Source organism: Ammospiza caudacuta, chromosome 6 (assembly GCF_027887145.1).
Source record: "Ammospiza caudacuta isolate bAmmCau1 chromosome 6, bAmmCau1.pri, whole genome shotgun sequence".
NCBI classification, from domain to species: domain Eukaryota; kingdom Metazoa; phylum Chordata; class Aves; order Passeriformes; family Passerellidae; genus Ammospiza; species Ammospiza caudacuta.
This window is the reverse complement of record NC_080598.1, coordinates 16,915,591-16,938,439: the sequence shown is the minus strand read 5'-3', so window position 1 is coordinate 16,938,439 and position 22,849 is coordinate 16,915,591. Positions and strand designations below refer to the sequence as shown.

The 22,849-nt window shown below is 38.1% G+C and overlaps 1 protein-coding gene across 1 annotated transcript in view; it reads left to right on the top strand.

Annotated features, from left to right (window-relative positions):
- The window catches only part of PLEKHA7 (pleckstrin homology domain containing A7), a 144,776-nt gene extending 126,135 nt beyond the window's left edge, over positions 1-18,641 (top strand). Inside the window, exons 18-28 of the mRNA XM_058806362.1 lie at positions 2,131-2,239; positions 3,071-3,309; positions 3,711-3,899; positions 4,184-4,301; positions 5,130-5,209; positions 5,620-5,820; positions 8,942-9,094; positions 11,449-11,582; positions 12,408-12,550; positions 15,750-15,858; positions 17,109-18,641. Coding sequence (XP_058662345.1) covers positions 2,131-2,239; positions 3,071-3,309; positions 3,711-3,899; positions 4,184-4,301; positions 5,130-5,209; positions 5,620-5,820; positions 8,942-9,094; positions 11,449-11,582; positions 12,408-12,550; positions 15,750-15,847 — 1,464 coding nt within the window. The 3' untranslated portion in view covers positions 15,848-15,858; positions 17,109-18,641. The remainder of the gene's footprint in view (positions 1-2,130; positions 2,240-3,070; positions 3,310-3,710; positions 3,900-4,183; positions 4,302-5,129; positions 5,210-5,619; positions 5,821-8,941; positions 9,095-11,448; positions 11,583-12,407; positions 12,551-15,749; positions 15,859-17,108) is intronic.
- The last annotated feature ends 4,208 nt before the right edge of the window (positions 18,642-22,849 follow it).

Genomic DNA, 22,849 nt, shown 5'->3' with positions numbered 1-22,849 from the left:
ATAAATACACACACAGCCATAAGGACATTATCAGTTATATGTGTGTGTACTTTTATACATCTATACATATAAGTATGCACAGATATGTTTGGCTAAGTTTTAAAAAATTGTTTCTGAATACCTATTTTGGAGATTCTAAGGGGAACTGATTTTTTCAGAAAGTATTGAATATTCTAAAAAACTATATGTCTTCAAAGAAGTCTCACTTGAAGTACCCATAATAGTTAGAATTTTTTGATCTCTGCCCAAGGGCATGTACACTCAAGATTGTTTATCTAGCATTTTCCAATAGCACTAAATTAATACACGCTGTATTTTAAAAAAATGCAGTCTTCGTGGAATATTATTAAAATTCAGTAAATTTGCAGGCTCAAGTTGCTGTAGGAGACCACTGATGTTGCTTCTATGTAGCATTAATTAAGAGGTTAAAACCTAAATGTTTAAGCAGCTTGGTCAGAGTGAATCTTGCTTTTTAGAATGTAGAATTGTCTTTTGCTGAATTGTTGGGGAGGATCTGGGCATGCTGAATTTAACTGAGATGGGTTATTTTATCAGTGATAACTTCTTAGTTGGTAAGTGTTTCACCTCTGGCTTTGTGTCATTCTAAATTATGTTTCTGTTTGAAAGAAGTTAGAGAAATAAAATTTTCTCTCCAAGTTACCTTTTCCTGCTTGCCAATAAAGTGTATTTATACCCCTCTGTAAACAGCAATCTTGGCTTTCATAATTTTAAAAATTAATTCATCTACTCATCGTTCGGCCCAGGTCCATTTTAGATTTAAAATATTCTCTTCACATCAATATTTAAGTAATGGGAAGAAATAATATTAAAAGATCAAACATTTTCTGAGTGGTTTCAGAAGCAGGATTTTCAGTGCTTTTTTCACCAGTTCTGAGGCTTGATTATTGTAAATCCATCATTTGGTTCCTTGTACTATGATTAATCTCAGAAAAATGAAATGAAATGTGCAAATTTATAGGTTGTGTCCTGACAATCTTTCAAAATATGTCCTATCTATCGAGTGAGTTTACTACAGGCAAATAACATTCTCCATCATTTAAATGTTTGTGTTCTTGGCACCCTGTTTGCTGATCTGTAACCTGGCTGAACATATTTCCTGATTTAAGACAGAAAGTGGAAAGCAATTTATATGCCTTCCTTAGCTCTATGAGGTGTAACAGCTTTTACTGAAGTTTTTTTTCCACCCTCAGCCTTATAGGATTAATTAGTAACTATTTTGCAGCTCATGGCAAGTGATGAATTTCTGGAGTTCTTGAGCAGTTTTTGTGAGCAATTGTGAGCAATTCTTAAGTGTTTCACTGCCTTCGCTTTCTTTAATGGTATTGGTTTCACCAAGGTAATCGTTGATGCAAATTTTTGAAATCTGTGTTACCAGGCTTTAATGAATTAGATGACAGCAGCTATTTAAGATGATTGGAATGACTGAAATGGTGGCTTCAGGAGCCAGGCTGTGATGCAGCACAGTCTGTAGACAAAGCTTCCCTTTCTTTCTTTCCTTCTGGAAAAAAGCCTTGATAAAGCAAATAGGATGCAAGATGAGACCAAGTCCTGGAGCAGCAGCAATATATTGTTTTAACTTGTAATACATCCTGGCCAATAGGCCTAACAACTCAAATATAAGCAGAAATTAAAATTGTCAGCATTTCTGAGTTTGTTTTTTTGCTTTTTTAATACTGAATATTTCCCCGAAAAGTATTGAGATGTTTTTTAAGGTTGCTTTAGCAGTCTTAAGTTTGATAGGTATAGGATTTAAGAACAAAGTTAAAATTAAAAGGTTCTGGAAACTCATTTTATGTAGAACATTGAACTATGTTTTTGTAGTCCGAACAATATTGTAGAAAAATACACATTTGTCTTTTCCCCTGTCTTCTATAGAAAGTCTTCCAAGGGTCAGAAAATGCTTTAGTATATTTATGGACAAGATATGTTTGTTGGTGGTTTGTATTTATTAGTTTTTATTTTAAAATAATTATTTAACTAATTTCTAAACTCCTAGGTTTTCATGTAAGTTCTGTAATTGTAGTTTGGTGGTATCAAAAGAAGGAAAGGCCCATAATAAATTAAAACTGAGGTATAATTGATTTTTTTTTCTTTTACTACAAACAACAGGAGAAAACACAAATACAAAAAGACTTGTGGAGAATTGAAGATGTTACAGCTGGCTTGAGTGCAAACAAAGCAAACTACAAAACCATAGTAGACTCTATAAAGAATCCAGGTAAGGAGAACATGATGCAAAAAATAAACAATATACCAATGCAGCTGAGTCTTTGGGTCTGTGCAAATAATCTGGAAATTTGTTCTGCTGCAGAAAATCCAGTTAATTCTGCTACTGGATGTATCAGAAATCTCTGTTGATTGAGTGCATTAACTTGGTGTTTCTTTGCCTGAGGTGACAGGTTTTTTCTTGTTTGTTTTCACATACCAATGGTTCTAAAATTTAACAGGCCATAAAAAAGGGAACAACAATAACAGTAATGGGCTACATTTTTCAAGTTGCAGAAGAGGTTCCTGTCAGGTGCCAGGCCCTTACCAGTGTGGTATCTGTTCTGCATCCTATCCAGGAGCTTTTCTCTGTGTTTTTCTCTGGGTTTATTGGGTTTTTTCCCCTGCAGCCCAGCTGCTCTTGCTGCAGTTGCCTTTCCCCTCCCTGTTCAGGCAGGTGTTTGGTGGGCAGAGCAGCATCAGCTCTGGAAGGGAGGAAGGCAGAGTGTGTGTGGTCTGCGCTGCAGTGGCTTTATTCCGTTTCAAAGACAGGACCTGATGTGTTGGGGTAGCGAGAGAGTGTTCACGCCTCCTGCAAAACTCACCTTTCACATACAGAGATAAAATAGTTCTGAGATGGTCTAGATCTGCAGGAATCTGTGGCAAGGGGCCAGATGCAGCTGATGGACTGATTCCATATGACTCCCAGGCTTTTCCTTCCTTTGTTCCCACTGCCCTCCACCGGGAGTTTTATGGGATGATACCGAACCATGTGGTTTCGTTTTTGGCCTGAAGGACTCACTAGATCCTCATCAAGACATGTTTCTCTCTATTTCTGCCCTAGAGAGAAAAACAGTGCCTTCACTTTCTCAGTCTTCAGTGCCTTCCCTACCAGCTTCCCTTGCTGCTGTGGAGAGCAAGCTGTCGGTCGCGCAGAGCCCTCCGCGCAGCCCGCTGAAATCCCCCCTGGAGGTCAGGCTGTACCCGCAGCCCTACTTCCAGACCAGGACACAGCACCAAGCACAGCAGCTGAAAAAAATCGAGCCACCTCTTCAGTCACCAGTCAAGCTCAAGCCAAAGGTTGTAAGTGCTGCTCTTGTGAGGTTCCTTCGGCAGTGTTTGCATTTCCCCTCTGTCGGGAGCAGTGGGAGTGTCGCGGGTGGGCAGTGCACACACTGGAGGCACAGCAATGAGTGTTTGTGTTGGAGCTGAGCACTTGCAGCACAATACATGTGGAGCCTATTGTACAGTGGCCATAGACTGGTTTAGAATGTGTTAATATTCAGAGCTTTCCTTGGAAATGCTTTGTGGTTGATTTCTTGGGTCTTGCTTGGTCTTTAAAGCCTCAAGCTTCTGTAGTGGACAGAGGAGAGCACGCTGAAGCAGCCACAAATGCTTCCCATAATGCACTGGCCTTTATTGTGCAGTTTAAGCCAGACTGTTTTCATGCTCGTTGCCAAATCCCTGCGTTCTCCTGTTCCCAGGAAGATGAAGCACCGCCCAGACCTCCTCTCCCTCAGCTGTACAGCCCTGAGGATCAGCCACCAGCTGTCCCACCCCTGCCCAGAGAAGCCACTGTCATCAGGCACACCTCGGTGCGGGGCCTGAAGCGTCAGTCGGACGAGAGAAAGAGAGACAGAGAGCTCGGCCAGTATGTAAATGGAGATTACAGGGTGAGCGCTCACACTCCTGTACCCCTGCACCTCAAAGACATGAGAACCTAGAATAAAATATGTTGTTGTTATCTGTAAAATATATGGACCTTTAATAAAGCAATCATGATATAGAATGGCAGAGAGATAACAATGACATCATAATAATAATGATCCATGCCATATAATAATAATGGCAGAGAGAGATGTAGCAACCCAGAAACAAAGCTTTAGGATGTGTTTTAGGATTATTAAAACTTGCTGTCTGTGATTTCACTTGAGCTGATGAGTGTTTTTCTGTATAGGTGGAGCTGCGTTCGTACATGAGTGAGCCAGAGCTGGCAATGTTAGGGGGTGACCTCAGCCACCCTTCCAGTGCTTTAATAAGCCCTGACAGTGGATACCAGACATTACCTACCCGTGGTAAGCCAGGAATTTATGGAATTGATCCCTAACAGTACTGTCTGCATAGGAGCTTTTCTCTTGTAGGGCTTCCTGGAGATGATCTTTATCACCAGATCACTGTTTTTAAATTACCTATTCAGTGGAAGTTTAGAAATTTTGTGCATTTTAATTGTGCTGTTACAGATAATGACCCTTTAGCAAAGCAAGTTAATATAGAAGGCTTAAAAAAACCCATAGCAAAACATGGAATTGGCTGTTGGAATGTCTCTTATATTCAAAATTATATTTCATCATAAGTTCTGTGCTATCATTTGCAAAGTTCAAGTCTTTTAAAAATACCTATATTGCCATTAAAATGTAAGTGATAAGGTAGATTAATATAGTGCTCCAAACATTATATCTGACTTGACACTCCATCCCCACTGTGCTGTTGTCTTGCAACTGGTTTTGAGGATAGAGATAATATTTGGGCCAAAAGCAAATGATTTCTTAGTCATTTGCTTCTTACTTCTTCATTTCTAACTGTGAATGTTAAGGTTTTATTTTCTTATTATTTGTACCATCCATCTATTCTTGTACAGCTGAGTCCAACCTATCCCTGCTTTTATATAATCTTCTAAATTATTATATATTTTTCTGACTTTCAATCAGTAGCAACCTGAAGCTACTGTGTCTGGCTGAAATGAAATTTCATGTCTCTTTTGATCATCTGAGTTGCAAAATGTGTGCTCAAATAGTGACCAGAATGCCACAGAAACAGTATAATAAAATTTAAAAACCTAGACTGATACTTGTCTTATGCTGTCTGTCATTTGATTTTAAGGCATTTTCTTTTTCCTCATAAAGGTTTGTCTGGATCAACTTCCAGATTGCACCAGTCATCTACCATTTCATCGTTTGCAACACTTCGAAGGGATAGGTCCAAGGTAAGTTTTAAATAAACTTCTGAAGCCAAATGTCTGAACTGCTTGGAATAGTTAGGCCCAGAGTACATTTTATGTAGCAAGAAGTAGGATTGCAGTAGCCTGGGAGAGGAGCAAGAGCTGTGATCTAAGGAAGTCTCCAATTCTTCACTTTCTTAAATGAACTGGAAAACAGACAAACAACTTACTGCATTTCAAATAGATTTATAAAACAAGGTTTAGAACCAAAAATCAGCACTACTAATAGGAAATACAGAGTTGAGAGAGTATATACAAAGAAATGCCAAGTTAACAGAATAAAATTTAATAATGAGATAGGAGAAGGAGTCAGGTTTTTTTTTTTTTTTTTTTTGTGTACTTCTTATAAAGTATTAATTACAACATGTGTTTTGTGTGCCTTGTGACTTGTGCAGGAGAGACCAAAGAGTGCCTTGGAACGTTTATACTCTGGAGACCACCAAAGAGGCAAGATGAGTGCAGAGGAGCAGCTAGAAAGAATGAAGAGACATCAGAAGGCATTAGTTCGGGAACGCAAGAGGACTCTTAGCCAAGGCGAAAGGCAGCCTGTTTCATCTCGCCCTTTCATCAGGCCCGTGTCTGCAGACGTAGGCTCAGTATGTTAGATATGCCTTAAAAGGACTAAACTAAAAATACCTTTGGATATTTTTTTTTGTTTTGTTTCGGGTTTTTTTGTTTTTTTTTTTTTTTTTGTTTTTTGTTTTCCCCCGGCAAGCACTTTCACTTGAGTGTGCGTGATGCTTCTAGTCCAATTAAATTAGTGTTCTGTGGTATCAAATGAGTTCAGAGTGTGAGGAACAGGTGATGTTTTTTACTTGTGTTTATGGTAAATGTAGCAGGTTCAGCAGGTAAGTTGGTCAGAGCTTAGTGATGAGTGGAGATGCCAGTATTTTGGGGTGGTTTTTTATCTCCTTGGAATTGTATTTAGAAAGTGACAGAAGCTTGTACAGTTTTAAAACTGCTTCATAATGGAATGGGCCTTTTAGAATATTGTTTCTCACCATGGGTGTTTTTCCTTTTAATTTATAAATTAGCCTGCAAGATATTTGGTGATAATATCAGACCAAGGTGGTATTTGTTTGTTCTTTTTAAAAAAGATGATAAATGGATAATCAGTTTTAAAATCTAATCATGCTGATTAGGAATTTATGTGAGAGCTAATGTATTCTAATTGATACAAATTCTTTAAATCTCAAAATGCAGAATATTCTAATAAGGCTCAAATTTAGGCTGCTAAAGAAAAGTATTTTTGTTGCTTTCTGAGAGTAAATGCTGTGCAGATGAGAAGTTTATAATGATACATTTTGGATACTAACCAAAGCAATTCTGATTGGTGAAGTTACCCAGTTGCTCACTTGGTGCTAAACCAGGATTGTACTGTAATTGCACTTATGCTGTGCTCTTTTAATTTATTTTTTTATTTGGTCCACTAGAGCTTTAGAATGATCACATTGTTTTACCTAATTCATTGCACAAGATCTCTTGCATTTAAATTTGTCACTCATCATACCTAATGCCTCTTTTTTTTTTGTTTGCTTGCTTTTAATTTGCAGAATTTTGTAGCTACTTTAAAATTTCTAACTGGACTACTCAATTTTTACCAGGCTTAATTGCATTTAGTACATGTGTGTCAATTGCTGGCATTGAAAAAACCTTATAATCAGCTTTTCATTCCCACTGTTCTGTAGCACTAATTTGCAGCCAGTTATTTGTATTTACTTTCCCAGTAAATACAACTGCACTGCTTGGAGACATTCATCTGTTTTGTCTTCTGTTTTGCAATCACAAATCTTTTAAAGACAGTGCATAATGTTTGGGAATTGTAGTGTTATAGTACCACTGTTGCTTTCATACTTTAATTGGAAGAAATAAATCTGAGCTTCTCAAGTTTTTGGACTCACATAACATACACGAGTTGAATTGAAAAGCTTTCATAACACTCGTTATTAACATTTGTGGCAAACACTTTATTTATAAATTTGGGTGCCATCTTGGTCTTTTTCTTGCTGTAAAGAATTAAAATAGAGTTTTTCAGCCCTAGTAGTGTTTTGTAGAGGTCATCTCTTGTACCTATGGGGCTTTGATATGCAAAAGCATGTTTGATAGCACAATTACTTACAACATTACAATTATTTAGCAGCCACAATGGCAAACAGTTAAATGTATAATTGAAGTGCTGCTCAGTGTGTAACATTTGCTTTAAACATACATTGTATGTGTAATTCTAAATTTTAATTGGTCAGCTCTCAAGTATAAGATGACATTTTAAGTATTGATCACAGTACATTAATTCATTTGTTATATACAATGCCTTTTTAATGTAAAAGTTGCAACATCAAAGCCAATAAAAGAACTGCTTCATAAGAATGGTTTGATGTTTTTCTTACCTATTATATAGCAACAACTTGAAAATGATCCTGTGTATTTAAAATATACTATCTCAATCAGGCCTGGTTCGAATATGAGTAGAAGGAAGAGTTTGGAGTATACTCATATGAGAAAAATCTTATTTTCTCTGTTGGATTCTGTAATGTAATAATTTTTGAGATATAATTGCCTCTTACCTACTTAACTTTTTAATATACATGGAAGATACTTATCTTCTGAGTGAATACTGAGAGCTTGTGCATGAATAGGTTTCAATTAGATTTATTAATGCAAGTGACATAATGAAGTCTAAGGACTTCATGTGGAATTCAAACTTCATCCAAAACAAGCCAAAGATTTGTACCAGAAATACTGGAGATATTTTTAAGAAACATAAAAGTGGCACATTCTCCTGTTGATTCCCTCAAAACCTTGAGGGGATAATTTCATTGTTGTTTTTGTCCCTTCTTTTTCCTACTGTTTTTAATATCATGTGTGGTAAAGTTGCTCAGATCTGCTGGATGGAATGATGCTACAACTGAACTTAATTTTTTGAACAAAAAGGTATTGGTAGTGTCCTTTAGTGTGAATTTATATGTAACTGTATTGTGTGTAGTTGTGTAGGGACTACTGTGCAGTGCTTTTGAGTACTCCACATTATGCAGCTTAAATATAATGTAAATATCAATACATATTAAATAATTCTCATTTATATTGCTAAATATTTACATTTTAAAGACTGTGCGGAAGACTTTTGCAGGTAGCTAGACTCTGCTTTTAGTAAAGTCTGAAGAGCTTAAAAGTATTTTTTTTTTAAATTCAAGACAAGTTAATGCTAATACATGAAGTAGTATCAACTTTAAACAGTAGGTATGATTCTAAAAAAGATATATAAAATTTTCACCTTGTGATTCTCAACCAGCACTGTAAATAGCCTTCCTGGGTAGTGATTCAGAACCACACAGCACTGCCTCTTTACCATGCCAAGGACTACTCTGCCAGCCCGTAGGCTCACTGGTAGTGATTCCAAAGGTGGTGTCCTGTGTGTGGCTGGTCCCATGTTCATCAGCAAATGTAAAATTGGGATTCGTAAATCTCTTAGAATCTAATACTGCTGAACACGTAAAATTAAACAATACTCTGAATTCCGCACAGCACAGCTAGAGATCAATACTCTCACCCTTATGTACCAAGACATGCAGTTTTATTTTCTTCCTGTTGTCACTTCAGGGGTTTGCCCTGCTGGTTCTTTCAGCAGTGGAGGTTTTGCTGCAGTAGTGATGTGCATTGCTGTATGGTGAGTTTGGCAGTATGGTTGAATGCTGTTAATTGTTTTGTATCTATTACCAGTGGAAACGAGAGCAAGAATTTGATTTGCAGTTACTTGAGAGGGCAATTCGTGGAGAAGACAAGGATGAAAATGAGTGGTTAAAAGTTCAGCCAGTAGCAGTGACAGAGACAGACCTGGAGCCTCAAGACTATGATTTAGATATCAGCAGAGAGGTAACATTCACAATCTTCTGCCTCCTATCTTCTGTCCCAAAACATTAACCTTTCTAAGTTCTAGGCAGTGAGTTCTCATCTTTTCTTTCAAAAGTTGCTGGAAGTTTGAACTAAAAGGAGTCTTTTAGGTACTGAAAATTTATGACCTGGCACCTTTGTAAGGTTTTGGTTCATACTGTTTTAGTAGAAAGAAGAAATTGAAAAGTTGGCTCTACTCTTTTAATTATATATCTCAGGATTTAAACGGAAAAGTGATTAAGTCAGGGAAAGTTGTGTAAATTGGGAAAAAAAAAGATGAGAAGACAACATAATGAGTATTTAAAAATGAGAAGCAGGAAAGAAGGACAAGTTAGTTCCCCAGAGCTACCTCACTACTTTTCATGTTGACTGGCAAATGATGATAGAGGAGAGGATGCTCTGCTTTATTTGGGCTTGAACAGAAAATGTATTTGTCAGCTTTTGGAATGGCTTGGTCGGTGTGCCGGGCACAGGACAGGTCCTTGCTCGGCTGCAGTAAGGGAGGAAATGTCAGTTTGAGATGCGATTGAGCCATCTGCTGGGAAGGAGGGAGCACAGCAAGGGTGGAGGCTGCAGGGGGTTTATCTGTTGACCTCTATGAATGCATTTATCTTTCAGTTAATCTCTGTACAACTTTTACAGAAAATACAGTGCTTCTGTAAACTTCAGAAAGAGAAAATAACTTCTGTTCTTCTGCGTTTCCTTATTGCACTCTGCTATTAATTTTACTTTTCCAGAAGGCCTTTGGGGCTATGGAAATCACTTTGTACTCCCTTTAAGCCTTGAATAGGAGACATTTTTGCTCACAGATATTTCTATCCTGCTTCAGAGTAACTGAAATAGATCTGAAGCTCTGAGTGTAATGCTTCTTTCCCAGTTTACCCAGGTTAAAATCATACATTTGTGTTGGAAGGGAACTTAAAGATGATCTAATTCCAGCCCCCTGCCATGGGCAGGGACACCTTCCACTGAACCAGAGCTCCATCCACCCTGGCCTTGCTGTCCTTTTCCATTTCACGTGGCCATTCTCTTCACCTGGCAGGCACTTCTGTGTTTGAGGTGCCTCTGTGCCTCAGAAGGAAACATACTCAGTTCTGTCTTTAAGGAAATTCATCTACTCTTGCAATGATTAATGGATTTGTTATTCTGAAAGTGACAGGATGAGCTAATGTAGGTTAGATACAGATAGAGATACATATTAAAAAAAAGTCTATATATCTCTATATCTAGACCTCCAGAGAGGATTTGGATTCAAAAGTAGGGAAGTGTAGTGGAAAAATGAGGATTTTTCTGGAAGCATTGGCTTTGGGTTTCCTGAGAGGGAAGTCTAAACACTTGAGGCTGTGATTTTATTATTGTTGAGTGTGCCAGCGTGTGTTCTTGGCATGAGATTCCCTGTGAATTACCTCAAAGAGCCTAACTCACTGGGGGTTAGGTCAGGCCACTTTACATAATCCATTGAATTACCATGAACCAAGGTCAGTGGGGAAAAAATTTAGGATTATTTTCATTGAAAACTTTAAATTTTGAAGATTCATTGCCTCATGAGTGTTTTAACAAAATTCCAATAATAATAAGAAAAAAATAGTCCTCCTTTACTTGATTTCTGTTTATTCACACATCCTCTATTTTTGTTTTCAAAAGCAGTCTGTTCTGTATTATAAGAATTGATTTTCAAAGTTTGTAAACTGTATTTTCATTGGGAGGACTGAAAAGTTCCTAAAGGCTAATTTATCCTAGTAAAAAATTGTTTCTAGCTTTCGTGCAGTCATATTAAAATTTTCAGTCTACAGAATTAATTTATGCAATGGGTTGTTACAATCACACAGTGGAGTGTATTTCTGTTTGCCTTTTTTTCCCCTTTGCTGCTCACAGAAGATTGTCCAGTCCCAAAAGAATGACACCCTTAGGTTAAAGCTTTCATTAATATTTTCCTTTCAGATGTAGGAAGTTCTGGCTGGCATGACACAAATATCATGACATTGATATCTCAGGGTGTCCAGTCAGTCTCAGAGTCGTTGCTTCTTTCTGCTGTAAGAATTTTAGGCAGTGTCCTATTTTGGGCTGTAAGCCTGAAGAAAGGTTTTCTGTTGATTCTGACTTCTTCTGTAATCCCTTTAAATATTTGTTCAGTCTGTCTTCTGAAGTGGAAGGAATCAGAGGGAACACTGTTGAAAGGGCATCAGCTAGATATCCAGAAGAAGTGTTAAGCGTCAGGTACATGTACTGACTGTGAAAATCCATGCTTTATTCTTTTCACTCTGTTCTCCCATTGAGCAGGATTTATCTCAATTTCTTTTAAGTCTTTGTTATTGATGCTTGCTTTCTTTCTGCAGTTGTCAAAACCTGAGAAGGTTGTAATTCCAGAGCGTTACGTTGAGCTGGAGCCCGAGGAGCCTCTTTCTACAGAAGAACTGGCGGCAAGGCAGCGTAAAGCAGAAAAGATAAAGAATATTCTTACTAAATCAAGGTTAGGCTGTAGGGTTTTTTCCAAATCTTACACAGGGGCTCATGTTAAACATTGAGAACTAACATTATACGACAGTCTTTATTTCTGTTACCTGAACACAGCTTGTAGCTTTGAGAAAATGCACTCAGATTTTATGTGGCATACTCAGAGCGGCTTTTTATAACAAGGTAGAAGACACACTGATTAATTCTGTCTATGTCCATTTTCTTGTTTAGAGATTCCTAAAACAGTAGTAAGTCCTTACCAAGCAAACCTCATATGAGAGTGAGGAGGAAGGAAAGACACAAAGCTGGCCAAAAGCAGAAGAAAAGTCAGCATGAGAGCAAGTTTGTTGTGGCCAGAGAGCTGGAGTTGTGAAACAACACTTTTGGCTACTTACAGCTAACACAGTCAGCTGAAACATTCCATTTCCAGAATTTGATATGTCAGGTACCTGCTCTCTCTTTGGAAGGGGTACAGCCTGAGGACCACCAGATTTTCCTTTTCCTCTGAGCACTAGCAAGGAATTTTACTAACAACTTCAAATAAAATAGCACTTTTGTAGTGCTTTCATTTAAGCACATTAAGGATGTTTTTAGAAAAGGACTTTCAGATGTTCTTAAGGCTATGCAGAAATTGTGATTGAACGTGTGGTGACTGTCATTTTTCCTTGTGTGCTGTAGGCATTTACATACAACATCAACCCTGTTTTAAAGAACCGCAATAAAACACGGAGCTTGATAGATGAGATCTGAAAACTGCTCTCTGAATCCAAGCTCGTTCTTATCTGCATGGTGGATTCTTTATGTTTGCAAATGTTAATGTTGTTTTTCACTTTCCCCCCAGTATGCACAATCTGCAGCCTACTGTTGCCCAGGACAAACACAGCTCGATTGATTTAGATTCACAGCTGCAGGAGCAGGAGCGCATCATTACCATTTCATATGCTCTGGCTTCTGAAGCCTCTCAGAGGAGCAAGGAGGTAGCAGGTAATGCTTAGTTATTTACAAAATAACAGCTATTCCTTACCACCTTCTCAAGTTGTGTGGGGTTGTTGCTGAACTCCTGGCATGAGAGAAAGTTTTTAGTCATTCATATTCAAAATAGTGAAAAGTGTGTGTTGGTAACAAATGGAGAGGGGCTAATGATTTACATTGAGTGTTTGACCTCCAGTGGACAGGATAAAGAAGGCAAAATGCTGTGATCAATAAGTTCAGAACTTGGAAACTTGCTCTGACTAATAGTGCTAAAAAAATTAGCATTTTAATTCTCTGTAATTACATTAAATCAAATATTTCTATGTTCATTTTTTGAAGGTAAATGGATGTGACTTCAAAAAACAATCAAGGAAAGAGGATTTAAAATATTTTTTAAAAGAGAAAAATTCCCTGGTCCAGTGATGGAGATGAGGCTAGAATCATTTGCAGCTTGAGCTGTGTGCAACAGGCTGAAAATAAGCTTGTAGAATGGGTATTGGCATGTCTGGTCACCAGGATGAGAGGTCTGAGCAAGACAGCTGTGCAGGAATTCTGCTTGATGCCTGGAAATTAATAGCTCCTTTGCAATATGTTGCTAAAAGTGATAATTTCACTCTTGATTGCTTTATAGTTGAAATAAGTAAGAAATGTCAAGAGATTTGTATCACACAGTAATCCGTGCAGCAGCGATTTCCCCAAGAGTCTGACTGGCCATTTATAACTGGCACCATTCACTGTTCCAGTGGAGAATGGAAATAATGGAAACTTCAACTATGATGGAGAAAAAATATGCACATTTCTCATCCAAAGTTGTCAGTTTAAACTTATGGCTGTTGCCACAGCAGCCCTTAAGACCTTCCCATCCAAGACAGATGATTCCAGTATCGGGATGCGTGACGTGCGTCTGCAGTAGCAGCGTTGATGGAGTGTGGCTGTACACTCAGGGGTGCGCTGCCAGCTGAACCTGAGGGGGAATGCCATTTTGAGGGGATGGAATACATTTCCAAGACAGGAATCTTGAGACTTGAGAGAGTTTCTGTGGGTAATTTAACTGACTGGCAGGGAGAAAATGATTCGCCGAGGAGGCCAGACGTTATAAAGCTAAACCAAACAAACAGAAAAAAAAAAATTGTAAATCATGGCAGCAGTTCAGGAATAACCTTGTGGCCCTTCAGGCCATGGGTGTATCAACAGGGCTTTTCCACAGATGCTTTGGTCCCAGTTCTAGTGGCCAGAACCTTTTAACAGGTACTCCAATCCTTTGGTTATGGAATGGGAATTTTTTTTTCATGAGGTATGAGGCAGTGGAGCATTTTGCCACTCGAGTTCCAGCTTCTGCTGGGAAAAGGTCACACATCTGGGCTAAGATCAGCCCAGATGAACACAGCCAGTACCTGAAATCATTCCTCTATGTCAGAGCAGAGTGCCTGCCCTACTCAAAGGTCTTCTTGGGGCCACTTTAGTTACTTACTTCTGGGTGTGCTTAAACTTGTAGCAACTCTACAGTACTGAAATAAGTTTGATTTTTTAAAATATTGTGTAGTGAATTTAGTATACATTTCATTCCTATAGGTTTTTTATTTATATTTTTTAATTTTTATGTTTAATTATGTCAAAAGTGTGATTTGTCAATTTTTTAGATATATGTAACCACAAAAATCTTCTTAATTTTTACTTTCCTCAAAGAGGGAATTAAAATGTGTATTGACATTGAAATGTTGAAATGCTGCTTCAGAAAATTTGCAGTCAGTTGAGAGATAAGTTTTAGTTTCATTTTCTTTGTGTAGCATAGCAGCTGCCTCTTTTGTCTTTCAGACACTGAAAGAAACCCTGACACAGTAGCCAAAGACTAAGGTTTTTAAGGAATTCCAAACTTTTATATTTGTGCACAGCTTTTGTTGCCACTCTTTTATCTCAAAAACTCACTCTTGAAACATGTCTTGCTTTGATTTCAGTTATTTCTTACTCCTTTAAAAGCAAACTTCAGTTTTAAACTTCAGTTAAGTGCTGGTATTCTTAAAAAAAAAGCCAGAATGATTTGGTTTTAATAGAAAATCTACAAACCAGAAAGGAGTTCAGGTTTTTTAGTTATGGCCTATTTTCTGATGAACTGATGTGGTTAAAAAGGAAAGTATTTGACACTTTGCACAGCTGATTTTACATTCTCATTTAGTCTCATATTACAGATTCCTTCCCATTTTTATTTTTGTAGTTTGATTTTTGCAGTATGGGTTATCCTTTGCTCCTTGGTGATGAAGCAAACCACATCTGAAAATCCCAAACTAATTACGTAGATTGTTTACAAAGATTTGTTTATGAAAAAGACTGTGAAGCTTAACTTTGTCCATTTTTCAGGGGTGAGCACTTATGTTCACTTAGGATATTATGCTAATATAAATCTTTTAAGATAAGCTGTAAATTTATCTAATCTTAGCATTTTAGGGTTTCCTCTGTTCCTAATAAGAAATCAGTCTTTTGAGTGGAAATCATGCCAAGAATCTGGAAGATTAAAGTCAAATACAAGAGTACTAAGAAGTCATTTCCTATGTTGTGTGCTTTGGTTCTCCAAAACATAAAAGCAGAATTTTAGATCAAGCTTCAATTTCTTCAATTTTATGATTATTGTCTTCCAATACTATACCATTATTCAGGTTTATAAACAAGAATAGTTTTAATCATTGTCGTCTTTATCCTGTATTTTCAAGCTGAGATATGGAAATGTATTTACTGTATCATGCATTGCACTAAGCAAAATGTTATACATATATTAAATTTTGTAAACATTATTTTTCTATATATTATTTTGGTTTCTGCTCACTGGCATATAACGAAGGAAATGTTGAAAACCTGCACTGTCTCAGTGAAGTCTGGAAATCGAATTAGCAAATATAGGTGCTGGTCCAGAGCTTTAAAAGCAGGGCTGAGGAGAGTATGTCAGTGTTGTGTGCCTTCATAATGTTCCCCTGAAATTTCATCTTAAGATTGGTTGTCCATATTCTCATGCAAATAGGAATCTTTATTTGTTTGATTGGTGCAAGGAGTAGAAAAAAGCAGCAGGTAGAAATGTTGTTTACCCTGTGTTCCATGTGACATACAATAGTGTCATAGCACCTCATTCATTGCTCATCAGGGGGTGGAAAATTAAGGTGACTCCGTTTACGATGTGAATGTTTGATTGTGCAGCCTAATTCCTGTGTGTGATCCCTTCTAGCTCAGCAGTTGACCTACCCACCCAAAGCACCCTCACCTTCTGTACCACAGCCACCTCACTCCCCCTTAAGCAATGGATTTCACTACACATTTGTTTAAACACCTTCCAAGTAAGAACTAACTGCTCTTGACATGTCAGATCTGCCATCGTGCCTGTTCTGTGGCTTGCTAAATTTTAACTCCTTTACTAAACCAAGATTCTGTCCGAATGAAAGCATGCAGCTACTTTTTCAGGAGCCTTTTGTCCTTGTAAATATTGCTTCTAATGAGCTAACACGTGGGCTGCTGCAGTCTCCAGTTAATTGCTGTTGCTCTGCTGGTGAGGTGCTTCCTCAGTCCTGCTGCGGTGAAGGGAGGAGACCTCTGTGCTCTGGGTAACAGGGGGCCAGGTTTTCAGCAGCCTTCTGTACTCTGGTGGCTGCTCAGGGTGTACAAAGAGAGAATCCAAAATTGCACCCCTGTACATGCCGGGGCTTCCTCTGTGGGCTGGTATATCCTACACATGAGCTGGCATCAGAGTCTCAGCTGAGGTGAGCTGAAAATTTGGCCCTTTGTAACTAATTCTGCAATGTTGTGTTTGACTTTGATCATGCCTTTCATTGGATCATGCTAACAGAAGATTGGGTTTGTCGCTGGTTAGGTTGTTTTGCCACTTCAGGTATTAAAATCATGATAATTTTTTTGTCCTTACAAAGAAACATCTGTATTTCTGTCTCTTCTCAGTAGGATTTGCAGAGATTTCCCTGTTTGAAATTGGAAGTAGGAAAAGGTGTAAATATTGTATGCAACTGTTGAGTGTGCCCCTAGTTAAGACACTTGCTATGCATCCATATTTATTATGGATGCATATTATTCTTACCCTTCTGATTTTCTTTGGCTTAATTTTATTGCCTGAAATTGAACAAGAAAATAAAGCAGAGATGAAGTAGTAAAGAGGGTTGCTTGAGTAACTCAAATAATTGTACAGTGCCAGAGACTCGAGCAGGGAGCTGGGGCTGACCTTCAGGGGTCCCTTCCTACCCAAACCATTCTGTGATTGCAGACTGACTTAAAAACATGTCTAGCACATGTCTATACAAATATATACTCATAGATATACAGTTACAGATGTATATTTATATAAAGTTACGTTTTCTTCAGAAAAAGAAAGTAGTTGTGATGCGCTGGGGACACAGGAGCTTGAGCATCAGTGGCATCGTGAGACAATTGTTGGCTTAACGTGTCTGTATGAATTGTTCCTGCTGTCAAACTGCAAAAGGCTTAAAAAAAAAAAAAGCTCCCAGCAATTTCTTACTGCTTGGCATTGGCATTGGCTGACTCCCTTCAATATTTAACCATGTTTTATTTTCCTTCACACCAGCCAAAGCAGTAAGTGAGCACTGACGCGAGACTGGAGGCAAATCCCGCTTTGTGACGCCGCGCGGAGGACAGAGGAGATTCTTCTCCAGGTTTCTGTGGAGATACTCATTGGCTGGTGACCCCTTCTTCTGGAAAGACATTCAGAGAATGATAGGGGGATTTTCTATGAAAATGAAGAGAACTGCAGATAATTTTTTATTTACTTCAGTTTAGTTCACACTTTTTATACGAATAAACGGCACTTTTAATAAACTCTGTAAAATACTGACAATGTATTTTTAGAACGGTGTATTTTAGGTTTTTTTTTAATCAAGGGCTGAATTCATTTTAAAAGACACTTCTTGCATAGATACTAAAAGATGCTGTTACTTCCCCCTCAGGCTCAGATGCACATCATAAAGTTTTATGAGAAAAACCCTGCAAATTTGAACAATCCTAGAAGCACATTGTTAGGGTATGGATAGAGCTAACACGGGTGACACATTTGGTGAAAGGGTGTTTCAGATGGAATATTTTTGTAGAGTTGATCACCCACCCTTTTGCCCATTAAATAATCCATTGCAAAAACTGTTAGCTTGAATTTCTAAATATTAGTAACCACTGTATAGCTGAAATTTCCCAAGAAAGCCATAACAGAAGCCAGTTTTAAGTCCCTTTTTTTATGATCCCAGATGATTAACTTAGTGGTATCAATCCACAGTTTGTTAGGTTGCCCTTGAAAGTAGTGCTGCCCCCTCTATAACAAACAGCTAACAAAATTTTTTTTGGAAGTTGAGATGTGAAAGAAGATGATTTTTAATTAAAATATGTGAAGTAAGCAATAAACAATTACAATGTGTCATTTGGCTAGTAAATACATATTTTTCTTCTGATATTTTTTCAATAGACATTACAATATGTACTGACTAGTATTTATCCTAGAAACATAGCATAACTAATGGAATGTGGCACCTGCTAATTTCCTGTGTATGTTCACCTGGTGCTTATCTTTGCCAAACTTTGAAATTCTGTGCTGTACTTACACATAGGGCAAAGGGTGAGCGGGTTGAAATAAGGAGAAAATAAAAATGTAAATGTATGAAAATAAATGTATTGCTGCAACTATACTTTAAAAAAACCTGTGTATGCATTGAATGCAAGACATGCAAAAACTTCCCAATGTTATGTAATTAGTAGCTGAGTTCAGCTCTGGATGAGAAATAACTGAGAAATACTTCTGCAGTATTTTGTGAAACCACTAACTTGTCTATTCGCTGTATTCAACTAGTAGCTAAAAACCCCTTGGAGCTGACCTTTGTGTTTCAGACTTTAAGACAAATCATCATATATTAACACTATACTCAGAAATATTCTTAAAAGTATATATTTAGCTAATGCAATCTATTTTACCTCAATACTGCCAGTATCAACTTCAAAACCTTTTGCCAAAATAATGATTTATTTTTGCCTTTATAAAAAGTTTTGAAAGCATAAATGAATATTTTGCAAGAAAACATTAATTTAAATAAAATGTAACCGTTTGGAAAATGGTATATGTACAGATTAAAATATTAACATAACTGCCTCCTATTGCCTCTGTCTTGTCTGCTCTCTTATCAGTTTCCAGCTAGTTGGAAATGCGGAGTCATTTGTGCTTTTATCACATTTTGCTCTTCTTTGGTTCAAATCCCATTGAAGTTCCCCAATTTTGCAGTTATTTTACTGCTATTTGAATCAGACTCTTTCTACACCAATTCTGCGTTTTGATGATGATTATTATTAGTTTTTTTGTTTTGTTTTTAGAAATGTTTTCTAAGCAATTGATGAAATCTGTCTTTATTCTTGAATAGCAAGTGGGATGTTGGCTGAGGGGAAGGTGGTGGGCACTGGCAAAGCTGCAGCTCACTGGCAGTGTTGGACTTTGCAGCAATTCCCTCAAAAGACACCCAAGTTGATGGAGAGCACTGGACATGTTGAATTCTTCTGAAAAAAAACTATTAAAAGTGTTTCTGTGGCTTAGTGTTGACTGCACAAACTCGAGGGTGAGTTTTTGAGGCTGTGAGTCCTTGGCTTTTGGATATGAGTGGCAGAAATTGGGAGCTGAGCTGCTGTAGGATGTGCTCATCCTGTTTTTCTGGGACACAACAAGGCAATGAAGGGAAAGGAGCAGAGGCAGTGCTGCTCTGCAGGATGGGACAGGTGCTCATTCTTTTTTCTTTGATCACACACACAGAATCTGCTCATTCAAGTTTGTGTGGAAGAGAAGGATTTTGCCCTAAACAGTTACATCATTAACATTTTCAACAAAACCAGTCTTGATTGAAAGATTTTGGTCATGTCCCTAGTTAATATCATATTTGGGAAAAAATTTATAGGGTAATTTTTCTTCCAAAACTTTTTGTTGAATATGTGAAATGCTGCTCTTAATGACCATCTTTTGTAAGGATGGGTGTAGTTTTTAAATAGAAATAACTAGTTTTCCTATGCATAGAGTATTTAGTTTGGGTCAATTTCCTTTCTCAGTTCTGTTTCTTTTCATCTAATGCTCTTTTCAGGGTGTTACAAGCACTTTCTAATATTAAAAGTAAAAAAAAAAAAATTATGTGAACTTGCAGATCAATATAATTTTGGTCAGAAAGTGGACTTTTTTCCCCTCTGCCTATTGAACAGTAAAGTGTTTGGGACTAATTGAACTCACTCATTAGAAAACAGTGTCAGTTCTTTTGATTGTGCTGGTTTTTAATTAGTGTTTTGTAATGTTATACCAAGCAAAAATTTTGCAGGCTGAATTCTCTTCCCATATACATCTGTTTCCAATTTCTTCAGCTGAAGTTATTAAATGTTTACTGCCCAGCTGCATTTATAAAAGTACAGCCTGATAGCTGTAAGTGGCACCTCTTTCACCTTTCTGGACGTGTGGACGTGCACAATAGCCTCCAGCCCTGGTTTTCACTATTGTTTTTAAGTTTGTGTGGTTGCTGGGCTGCAAGGACTCCTGCTGAGCTGTAGCATTGTTTGTCTTTGTGCACCTGTGTTATGCTGTTTGTTTTAAAGGACTGGGCAGGTAAGCAGTACTTAGAGACATCCAGGCTGTTTTGGAACACTTGGGAAGGAAAAAACCACACCACCGACAAGAACAAGCCCCCACAAACAAGCCCCACCAGAAGTAGATACAAAGGTTTTTCAGGAAGCTACTGAGGCATTCTCTTCTGGAAAGTATCTTAGGTGTGGAAGGAAAAGCTGCTGAAGGATTCTACTAAAGTTGTGTGCTGCTACTTCAAAAAGCTCTTAAAGCCCATCAGGGTGGTTGGCTTGGATACCCCACAGCCTTTGGAGGGAGGGGTTGGTGTTCTGAGAAGGCAGAGCACTCCCAACCCATTCTGGTACTCACACCATTATTTTTCCCCCTGCACCATTTACTCCTCTGACTTCCAGATCTTCAAATATATATATATATATATATGTGTATATATATATATATGTTTTTATATCAGCATCTGCTCCCCTCTAGAAAACCACTTATTTCCCAGGTGTCTTAGCAATTAACTTCTGGATGTTCTATGAAGGAAAGACCAGATTTACCTAGTGTCAAAACTTAGAAGATGCAGAAGGCAGGATGTGATGTTACCCATCTGATTTATGTCTGTCTGTGGGTATTTTAAAGTGTTTGCTTTGTGTTGTGTGTGTCTGTGTGCCCATGTACTGTGTGATTATAAAAAGAACAAAGCCGTGCACAAGAAAAACATGAAAAAATCGCTGTATTTTCCACACATGGTTAAGATTCCCATTGGTTATTTGGCTGTATTCAAAAGGCTAAGATTTTTATTGCTCTACCAGCAAAAGCAACCTTTCTTCATAGTGGAGCAGTACAAAGAAAGAGCACAAAAAATCCCCACATCACAGTGCCTGAAATTCTGTTTGAACAACTGTATTGATTGAGTCTGACCCCTTTACATTTTTTTTCCCATTATTTGAAAAGGTGCATCTAACTGCAGCTGAATTGAACCAACCGCAATGAACTTTCCATGAAAACTTCTTGAGATATTTCTTTAGTTCAAAGCTCTGGAATTTTAAAGAGCATTTTTAATACAAGTCTGTTGAGGTATCCTGTGCAACAACCACACTTGGAATGTTAAACTACAGGTAAATGTAAGAAGGAGGTAAGATTATAAAAGCTGCCGTGAAATTGCTGGGAGATGGTGGAATAACTTCAAGTGCTAATTATAAAGTAAATAAAACCAGAAAGTATTGAATATGTGTAAAAAGTGCACATAGAAAGTATATGCACATTTGAGCACTGTTGACTTGTTATTTATATGCCAGTGCTCCTGGTTGCCTTACAGAGAATGGAAAACAGCCTCCAAAGAAAACAGAACTGGCATTTTTGGAGCAGCTGTTGGTGAAATTGTGTTACCAGATGTAAGCCTGAAGGACAGTCATGTTTTCCTGAATCCTCTTACCAGGAGCTGTTAGCATAAGGAAGCACTAAAAGAAAGAAGAGATTAAGAAGTCAAAGGTGAGTGAGATTGTAGAAAATCATGGCAGAGATGTATCTGCAAGCAAGGTGTAAGAGGCTGAAGGTGAGGGTGGAGAGCAGGCTGGTGGTGGGAAATGAGAGGTGGTAAAAAGATGCAAAGAGCTCAAATGCATAGACTTGGACAGCAGCAAAATGCTTCTGTGAAAGGACTTGGCCTAAATTGCAGTGGAGAAGGTTGGAAGGAATGGCTGGAAATGAGAATGTTTCATAACACCTTGTGAAAGAATTAAACAAGGGAGTGGGATGTTCATGGTAGAAGTGGATGAAGTAGAATCAATGATGACATCAGAGCAGTGTTTTGGTAGCATGACATTGTCTTTCCTATTGCCAGTTGCTGTGCTTTTTTCTTAGACAGCTTCTAAAGTTCTTTTCAGTCTTGTCTTTTAATATTTCTTCACTGGATCTTCATATGGACACCATAAATCGTACTGGGTTTGGATAGATAATAGCACAAGTTGTGTGAGCTCCTTCTGCACCTGCACATCAAAACTAACTCAAATGGGTTAAATCACCAAGTATTGTGTTTCTTTAATGCTGTGCAATAACTAAGGAAACTCACTTCCCATCACAGTGTTGTACACCTCTTGCACCAAGATATTTTTCTCAGTAAAAGTGCAGAGGTAACAGGCTTAAAAGCAAACAAAACCAGCTTTTGCTCTGTCCCTTCAGTTGAGGGTGCCTTGACACATGGTCCCTTCTCTTAATCCCCTGACAGCTTCCAAGAGACTGATGCAAAGAACTGTGCCAGGCTTTGATTATGAGATATTGCACTGCCACTTATTCTCTTTGTCTCCTGCAGTTTACAGAGGCAGCTTCAGTGCATAATTTAATCCCTGTACTGGGGACTGTAGCAAATCCACGGAGATTTCTACCAAGCGTCCTCTCTGGCATCAGAACAACATGTGCACATCGTCTTTGATGTGAATTCCCCAACCAGAGCCTTAGAGGGACCTATAGCTTTGAAGCTGGCCTATAAATTGTGCTTTCAGGAATCAAGTTGCCAGCCTCCTCTTCAGGAAGAAAGGGAGAGTAAACTGCAAAGCAGTTGCAAGAAACTACAGGGCAACTTACAGATCTGGTTTCCTTGGCCTCGGAGAATTCCTGTAGGATGCTGAGAATCCCTTTTTACCTGGCTTAGAAGCACCCTCTGTGGAGACTGCCAGACCCATGGGCACTGGGGCTGTGATGGAGCTCACTGGAGGGTTCCTGGTTCCAAGGAACAGGCA